General features: G+C 58.1%; 3 protein-coding genes across 4 annotated transcripts; all 3 read right to left on the bottom strand.

The window, feature by feature from the left end:
- TNP2 (transition protein 2) lies at positions 1-1,584 on the bottom strand. Its single transcript, XM_043914322.1, has 2 exons — positions 1,070-1,584; positions 1-173 (listed from the first exon to the last, which is right to left on the bottom strand). Exons 1-2 carry the CDS (start codon positions 1,434-1,436, stop codon positions 157-159), a joined length of 384 nt encoding a protein of 127 aa, XP_043770257.1. The 5' UTR covers positions 1,437-1,584; the 3' UTR covers positions 1-156.
- Positions 1,585-5,687: 4,103 nt separating this feature from the next.
- On the bottom strand, positions 5,688-6,115 carry PRM3 (protamine 3). Its single transcript, XM_043914326.1, has one exon. The coding sequence runs from the start codon at positions 6,069-6,071 to the stop codon at positions 5,778-5,780; it is 294 nt and encodes a 97-aa protein (XP_043770261.1). The 5' UTR covers positions 6,072-6,115; the 3' UTR covers positions 5,688-5,777.
- A 1,276-nt stretch (positions 6,116-7,391) lies between these two features.
- On the bottom strand, positions 7,392-8,143 carry PRM2 (protamine 2). Of its 2 annotated transcripts, none has more exons than XM_043914321.1 (2): positions 7,783-8,143; positions 7,392-7,578 (listed from the first exon to the last, which is right to left on the bottom strand). In XM_043914321.1, the coding sequence occupies exons 1-2, from the start codon at positions 8,015-8,017 to the stop codon at positions 7,529-7,531; spliced, it is 285 nt and encodes a 94-aa protein (XP_043770256.1). In that variant the 5' UTR covers positions 8,018-8,143; the 3' UTR covers positions 7,392-7,528. The 2 variants fall into 2 exon arrangements, with proteins under 2 accessions (XP_043770256.1, XP_043770255.1); XM_043914320.1 differs by having other exon boundaries at positions 7,719-8,143.
- Positions 8,144-8,471: the final 328 nt, after the last annotated feature.

Consider the following 8,471-nt stretch of genomic DNA (forward strand, 5'->3'; position numbering starts at 1 on the left):
TAAGTCATCCAGTGTACAAGCTTTAATCAATGTTGCATAGAAATCACTGTAGTAACATGTTCCTGCAAAGTTTACTTCTTCCTTCTAGCGTTCCACATGTGATGTCTTTTCTTATCTGGGTGAAACCGACACAGGAACAAGCCATGGGGTGTCATCTCAGTTGTACTTTCGTCCTAAGGGATAGGAATGGGAAAGGGAGCCTTTAATAACTGAGTGCTTCCTAAGGTCACTTAACCCTCTGCTTTGGGTTTTTGGATGCTCATGTGTAATCAGATGTGGGGCATGGCTAGAACTGACACAGTCATCAGGGTCCTTTTGACTTGGGAATCCATCCATTTGTCATACACCCATGAATTCAACCCAGTCCAACATTCATTTCATTCTTTAAACCATGTCCAGGCTACACATCAGTCCACCAATCCCACCGTCTTTCTTTCATTCATTGGTCCAGTTAGTCCATTCAGCCAGTTTGCCGTCCAGTCAGTTCATCTACCCATTTATCCATCCACTAACCTGATCCTCCACCCACCTAGAACACCATTCTTTAACCAATTCATATCCTCTCAATATTGATGCCTCCAGATATCGTATTGTGTTCAAACCCTTATCAACTCAGCCATCTGCCCAGCCAACCAGTTCATTCACCCTCCCAGTGCCTCAGCCCAATCTAGAAATCTAATCACATCCCTTCAGATTCTCAGTCACTTAATGGATTCATTCCTTCCCCTCATCCTTCCGCTCACCCATCCATTCAAGCAACCATTTAACCCTTCTACCCACCCCCTATCTAACAGACCCCCTAATTACTCATCTACCCAGCCCTATTCACCTATCCATGCTCCCACCTATCTAATCTGCCGTTTTTCCATCCTTCCAATCAACCCATCCAATTAAAGAGCTATTCCATCAACGCATCAGATATATACAGCTGCCACAGTCCCCTCTCCCTCTTCTCCCTTGCCTGTTGGGTCCTCTGTGCTCTGACTTGGCGGAGGCAGCCTTCACCTCACCACCTCTACAGCCCCCCTTCTCTGGGGGAGCCCTGTGAAGCCACCGGCTCGAAAGGTACCTGAGCTCTGCCTCTTTCTTTTGTACACCTGCTTGCTCCTCTTGACCTGCTTCCTCTTGATCACCTTTCCCTCCAAGTTCTTCCTGTTCTTGGAGTGGCTGCAGGAGTGGGTGACGGGCCGCGAGGGGCACTGGTGGGAGTGCATGGCGTATCTGAGGCGCCTCAGAGGAGGGCTGGGGCCTGGGCTCCGGGCCTGGTGGCCAGCGGGGCTGCGGCGGCTCCTCGGGCGCTGGCTGGAGCTCCGGCTGCGGCTGCGGCTCTGGCAGTGGTGGCTGCAGCTGCACTGCTTGCAGGCGTGGCTTTGGGGCCGAGAGTTGCTGTGGGGCTGGGTGTGGGTGTTGGGAAGGCTCTGTGTCTTGGTGTCCATGGAGGGTGGGGGCGGCCTCGCTTAGAGGGGCAGGGGCCGCCTCCTCCTCCTCTTCTGGCAGACCCAGCTTCACAGAGGCCCTGGCAGCCCCTGGTTATATAGTTGGGCCCGATTGTGATGGCACCAGCCACAGGGGGGTGTGTAACAGATGTGACCCGACGGGGAACAAAGCCCTCTGCCCTCATCCTAACCTGCAGGGTGGGGCAGCTTTCAAAGGGCGTGTCTGTGGGTTGAGAGCAGGGACCCTCCGGTCAGGTGGAGCTGGGCTCACACTCCATATTTGGGGCTGCTTTTCCTTCTGATCTCTTCCCACTGGGCATCCACCTCTCTACGTCCTAGTTTCCCTGCTTTTGTAGTGTCACGCGAGTGTATGTTCCTCGGTTCTTTGTCTCGTCACAACAAAAATTTGGAGTGACGGACATTAAAGCCCCTTGGCGGGTCACAGCTCTCGGAGGACAGACCAGGTTATAGCTCTCAGGTCTCGAACGGACCGTGTTATAGCTCTTAAATAAATCAGTGTTACAGCTCAGTGTTACAGCTCTATTTATTTAGATAATAGCAGGAAAATCCATCTTTGAGGCGTGAGGGCATGTCAATCCAGAGACGTGAAGAGAATATCGCCCCAGCGCGCGGGGGAGAGAGAGGGAGCAAAAAAGGGCGCGAAGAGGGCTTTGGCTGCTCCTTTTATATGTTTCTCTGTCCCTGGGCCTGCCTTATGTAAATTGGGCTTAGGCAGGAGTGTTGTTTGTTTTACCTGAGGTTCTCACTCTGGTCCTCGGACCTTCCTTTGTTCTATTTTCGCGGGTTTTCCCTTCCAGGTCTTTTAGCCACCACCATTTTGGACTCTTTTTCCCTATTCTAACTACCTAACAGTAGAATGGGGCATAGGGACGCCTAGCCCATCCTCGGGGCCAGCCTGCAGTGAGAACTCAATAAACGTGTCCGAGCATGCCCAGTCTTGTTCTGGCTCCACGCAGGCAGTCTGGAATCCAGGCACACAGCCCTGACCCCAGTAGAGTGGGGATGGGTGGGCGGTCAGTAAGGCAGACGACCGCCGCCCGGGTGGGTGCGCACATTGAGCCGTGGGATGACTTATCAGGTGGAGGGTGAGAATGACTAAAGGTGTGGATGTGGGGCAGAAACCAACACACTACTGTAAAGCAGTTATCCTTCAGTTAAAAATAAACTAATTAATAAATGAATAAAACTAAAAAAAAGAAAGTAACCAAAGGGACCCACAGTGGTCCTGGGGCCTGCCTGACAAGCCTGCCTCCCCATCAGGATTTAAAGCTGGGAAATCCAGAGTCGGGTTCAAAGCCCACTCTGTTCTGATATCCTGCCTTGGGTCAGTTGTTTTGAGGCCTGGTTTCCCTGTTGGACAAAGGGCTGTCATCCCTTCCTTCCTGGCATTCTTGTGAGCCTGAGAAGCCTGTTAAACCGCAGGAGGCCCTTGAAAGCCATTCTCCTGCCTCCCGCCTGCCACCTCCGCTCCCCTCCCCTCCCTGCCGGCTCAGCCCCATTGTGCACGCCTGCTCTGACCGCCCAGCCCCTGGGCAAGAAAGCCCACCCCATGCGTGCACACACGGCCTGGTCAGAGCTGCCCAGTCCCTTTCTCTCCACAGCCACCCATGCCTGGTCTCAGCTCTGGGCCCTCAACCCTCCCCAGAGCTCAACCTCGGGAGACTCCATCTCCACCTCCCCTCCCCCTAGCAGAGCCCCCAGCCCACGTCTGTTGCTCACGCACAGCTTTGCTATCATTTGCTTTTATTGTGGTTTATTTCTTCATAAATGTGTCAGCGCACATGGTGGAAATCACCCTCCTTGAGGGAACACTTCCCATACGGCTGGGCTCCGGGCTCCACCCCTTCTGGGCGGCTTTGTCCCTGAGTCTTAGTGACCTTCGGACTGGGCTGAACAGAGTCCCCCAAAAGGTGTGTCCACATCCCAACCCCTGGAAGCTGTCAGTGTCACTGTATTTGGGAAAGCCTCTTTGCAGATGTAATTAAGGATATTCAGAGCATCCTGGATTGTCCAAGTGCACCCTAAATCCAAAGGCAAATGTCTTTATAAGAGAGAAGAGACGGCTCAGGGAGGAGGGGCCACGGGAAGGCAGAGGCCCCGATGCGAGTCAGGCAGTTCAGGCAGCCGTTAGCGGCGCGGACCCCGTCGGCTGCACAAGGAGAGGAGGTTCCCCGGGGCCTCCGGGGTCTGTGGCCCAGAGAACTCCTTGATTTCAGACTTCCGGCCTCTGGAAGGCAAAAGGATATGTTTTAAGCTGCCAGGTTTTTGATCACTTGTTACAGCAGCCCTGAGGAACTACTATTACAGTTTGCAAAGGGGAGCAGGCTCAGAGAGGCTGAATGACCAGCCCAGAGCCCCAGAGCTAGTCAGTGGCAGAGCCAGGATTCGGATTCAGGCCTGGCCGCCTCCAGTCCAGCCTCGTGGTCACTAAGGCCTCCACAGGGGCTCAGGGGGCGCGAGCGGCCCTGTTCTAACGCCGCGGCCTTGTGCGGGCTCAGGACTGACGGGGTCACGCTGTGAGGACTCTGTCTGGGTGTCCCGTCCCTCTCCTCCCCCTCCCCCGACTCCCCACCCTCGAGTGCCTGGTGGGACAGAGTGAAGTGAAAGTCGCCCAGTCGTGTCCAACTCTTTGCGACCCCATGGTCTGTACAGTCCGTGGGACTCTCCAGGCCAGAATGCTGGAGTGGGTAGCCTTTCCCTTCTCCAGGGGATCTTCCCAACCCAGGGATCGAACCCAGGTCTCCCTCGTTGCTGGTGGATTCTTTACCAGTTGAGCTATCAGGGTGGGACAGAGACTGTGGTTTATTAATCTCGGGGCCCACAGTGACTGGCACACAGCAGGGACGTCACTAATGTTTGCTGGGCAGGTGATTGGGCAGGCGGACCTGCGGGCCGTGGACAGAAGGACAGAGCTGCTGAGAGTGTTGCTTGGCTGGGGCGGGAATGGGCAGTCAGACAGCAGGGCCGCCCCCTCGAGCCTCCCCTGCCTTGCCCTGTCTCCAGGCCTCAGTGAGAGCAGCCTCCACCCTCCGAGGAGCCCAGGACCTCACCTTGCCTCTCACACCATCCCTGGAGATACCACCTCCCCACCCCTCCCAGCATCCCCAATCACAGTCCTTCTCAGTGGCCTACCAGAGTGGTGCTCGGGGGTTGTGGAGAGCAGAGGGTGGAGATCATGTTTGTTATTTCTATTGGAAAGAAAAGGGTTAAGGGAGCCATGGCCAGGAGGGGCAACAGGCGCATTCCGATGCTTCTAAGGAAGGCCAGCCTGAGGGACCCAGTTCTGGGTCTCTGTCCTTTCTGGCTTCCTCTGGGCTTCTTTTGCCCGCTGCCCTAGTGAGGGCATCGGCTCTGTCCCACAGCGGGACCCCTCGAGCAAGGCAGAAGCGAGCCTCTCGCAGGGATTCCGACGGTCCCCTTGAGCATGAGGTTGGCAGCAGAACCAGTGGCTGAGAAGGACTCAGACCCCTCTACCTGCTCTGTCCCCCAAAACCAGGGTCCATGAGTCAGGTGGGACCCCCGTGGCTCCAGCTGCAGTGCCCGTCTTGGGTGAAACACTCGCTGTGTGCCAGGCCCAGTCCCTCCCCAGCATCTCAGTCACCTCTTCCGACCCACTGACCTGCGGGATCGCTAGTGTCAACGGACAGACGGGGACTTGCTCAGTGTCACGCAGCAAGCGTAGGAAAGCTGGCGGCAGGTCTGCTGAGCTCCCGAGTCCGTGCTCTTGGGACTCTCCAGGGTCTTCCCCGGTGGCCCAACTGTTCAGACTCTGTGCTTCCACTGCAGCGGGCAGGGAGGAGGGGTTCGATCACTGGTCAGGGAACTAAGATCCCACGTGCCTCGTGACGCAACCACCACTCCCCTCCCCCCAAAAAAAACACTGTCCGCAGTTAGAAAAGCGGTGGGGATGCGCTGAGGGAGATGACGCTGTCCCGCCGGGTCAGGACACTCGGAGAGGAGTCCTCCCTGGAGGTGGGACCCGCTAAGGTGACTTTCTTACCCAGGCTGCCACGCGCTCCACCCCCCGCAGCAGGGGACGGCGGCTGAGCAGTCTTGGGGAGTGGACCGTGCGAGGACTTCTGGCTGGGGTTCAGACACAGGGGTCACTGCTCTTCAACCTCCCTACACACACACACACCCACACACACACACCCAGCCACCCACACCCACACCCACAGACACAGGGGCTGGGGGTGGTGGCGGGGGCAAGGACAGACAGGAGGAGGAGGATTCCTTGGAGACTCTTTATTGACTCTTTTCTGAAAGCTCTCCTCCTCTCGGGAACAGTGTCAGGCTCCTCTTCCTCCGCCACGTCGCAGGTCAGGAGCGTGTCTGCTTGGGCTCGGGGCTCTGCTGGGCCCCCGAGTCGGTGTCTTCGGCCCCTTCCTCCTGCTGCCCGGCCTCCATCAGCAGCAGCTTGCCCTGCACTGGGAGCTCCTCCTCTTCTCCCTCCTCCTCCTCCTCCTCCTCTTCCTCCTCCTCGCCCTCCTCCTCCTCCTCGCCCTCCGATGACAAGGAGAAGTTATCCTGGCTCACGCAGGCCACGAGCTTCTTCATGGAGTATTCGTGGCCCCGGCTGTGGCCCATGCCAATCTTGGCACAGCGGGAACCCATCACCCGCCTCAGCTGCCTCTCTGGACTGGGAGGAAAGGCCACTGGCGGGGTACGGAGGGGCCGCTGAGGGTGGTAGGCAGGGCGCTGACATCACAAAGGGCCCCCCGCCCCAGAGCCTCCTGCCCTCGGTGACCTGAGTCTGAGCCGACACCCCACTCAATCCAGGCCGCCAGCTGCCCGTCCGAGGCCCCGCCGGCCACAGGGCAAGGCCGAGGCGAGACGGCAGGCACACAGCCTCACCCTGCGGTGTTGCCACCTCCAGGGCCTTGTGTGCCCTGGCAGGGGTCCCCCCCCCGTTTGAGCTGGGGTGAGAGTTGAGGATAGAATTTCCACAAGCAGGAGAGCACACAGACTCCTCCCCACACCCCAAGAGTGCCCAGCCCGAGAGGGCCGGCGACAGTATAGGACAACAGGCAGCCTGGAGGGAGCCTTCCCAGGGTCCTGGAAGTGTCTGGTGTCTTGACCCGGGTGGTGCCTTCACAGACATACCTAAATCTATGTTTTTTACGATTAAAACAAAAGAAACTAAAGAAAACCCTACTCTTTCCTGTTCTCCAAAGTCACCCTTTAAAGGCAGCGGCTCATAAGCCCTTGGGGTCACCAATCTCTCTGGCTACACATGTCCATCCAGCCCAGTTTCAGCCAGGAAGGGGATTAAGTCTCCTTGGTCATTTCTGAGCACTGGGAATCCGTTCTCCGACATGATCCATAATTTAGATCTTGTCCCAAACCCTCAGTGGCTGTGGTCAGCTGAATAAGGACCCTCCCAGGATTGTGAGATTATCCTGGGTTATCTGGGTGGGCCCCGAATGCAGTAAGTGTCCCTGTTAGAGGGAGGCAGAGAGATTTCACACAGGGAGCAGAGACTGGAGATGTGGCCACAGCAGAGGAACTCCAAAGGTTATAAGAAGCCATCAGAAGCTCGGAGGAGGAAGGAACGGACTCTGTCCTGGATGAGGGTCCCATCTCAGAATTCTAGTAGTCCACGCCGCCTCACCCAGTTCTGCCCTTTGCCTTTAGTTCCCCCCTCCCAATGCCAGCCTTGTTCTTGCTGGAGCACGTTAGACCTGCTTCCCATCTTGTCTCCGTTCACACTTGCCCCCGCTGCCCAGCACTCTTTCAGGTTCTTCAGGGGCCTGGGGAGCTGCATGGCCTTGGGCATCCTGATGGCTCCGGGTGACCGGGCGCCCCCAGGCCCACAGGGGAACACACCAGCACGCAGCCCCCTGCCCCAGCTGCTCCCCCCTCCCCTGACCCCGCGGGGAATAGAAGCCGTGTGTTTGCGCCTTCGTGCAAAAGAGACCCTGACAGGCTGGCAAGTTTCTTATCTCAAGCTTTATTTGGCAGATGACTTTTGCTCATTTTAACTCAAGATCTCGTGGGCTCCAAGGGGGATTTGCTATGGTCTTGTGAGGTGCTTCCTGGCAGGTGACTCTTTCTGGTAGGCCCAGGGAAGCTTAGAGCTGCCTTCCGCATCTCCTCCTCCTTCTCTTCATCCTTCGGCAGCCTTTTGGAAAAAGTTCTAGTTACAGGGCCGTCTAGGGAATCTGGGGTCGGGGGGGCTGCTGGGGTGGGGTGGGGGCGCAGGATGAGGGGGCTGTCAGACAGGGTGGGGCCCCAGCACTGCAGGAGCCGCCCGCTGCCCACCTGAGCCCTGGCCTGGAGGCCTGGGGGGTGCCGGGGATGGGAGCGCAGGGGGGGCCCGCCGCACCTCTGCGGCGCCTCCTGTGCCTGCAGGCCCGTCTCCGGCGCCTCCTGCAGGGGCGCCGCCGCGTGTGGCTCCTGTGTCTGTAGTGGTAGCGGCCTCTGTGAGTCCTCCCGTAGACCGGGATGTCCTCCGGCCTCAGCTCCCGCGCCTGATCCGGGCGCTCTGTCTCGCCCTGCTGCCCGGAGCCCTGCTCCCCGGGTGGACTTTCAGTCGGACTCTTCACGCGGCATCGGACCATCGTGCTGAAGGGGGGTCACGGGTAGGCAACTGGGGCTGAGGCGGCAGCTGGCCTTGGGGGGACAGGGGGAGGAGGCTGAGGCCTGCCCCCTGCTCTTGCTGTTAATAGTGTTGGTCGGGTCTGTCCACAGCCCTTCGGGGGGACTTGTATATAAAGGGGACCCCCCCACTGTGACTTGGCGGCCCCACCCCGCCATTGTCCCCACCTGGGCCCCTTCTGTGAAAGCAGCACAGGGTGTGTGCAGCCAGCCCCTCACCCTATAAAACGTGTCCCCCATGCCTCGAAACCAGGGCACAGCATCTCCGAAGAGGAGCGCCAGCCTCCTTGTCTGGATCCAAGCCCGCACCCTGCCCCTCCCCCAGCTCATGTGGTGGTTCCTGCTTCCTTGCTGCCTCTTTAGCCAGTGCTGTGGCCTCTTGGGGGCTGGGACGGGGCCTCATCTGTCCACAGGGTT

This window comes from Cervus elaphus, chromosome 10 (genome assembly GCF_910594005.1).
Source record: "Cervus elaphus chromosome 10, mCerEla1.1, whole genome shotgun sequence".
In the NCBI taxonomy this organism is placed as follows: domain Eukaryota; kingdom Metazoa; phylum Chordata; class Mammalia; order Artiodactyla; family Cervidae; genus Cervus; species Cervus elaphus.

Excerpts from the sequence above, each read along its gene's own strand:
- TNP2 (XM_043914322.1), bottom strand. The coding sequence starts at position 1,436 with ATGGACACCAAGACACAGAGCCTTCCCAACACCCACACCCAGCCCCAC.
- PRM3 (XM_043914326.1), bottom strand. The coding sequence starts at position 6,071 with ATGGGTTCCCGCTGTGCCAAGATTGGCATGGGCCACAGCCGGGGCCAC.
- PRM2 (XM_043914320.1), bottom strand. The coding sequence starts at position 8,017 with ATGGTCCGATGCCGCGTGAAGAGTCCGACTGAAAGTCCACCCGGGGAG. Across the intron at positions 7,579-7,718 it reads GCCTCCAGGCCAGGGCTCAG|GCTGCCGAAGGATGAAGAGA; the intron begins GTGGGCAGCGGG and ends TTTTTCCAAAAG.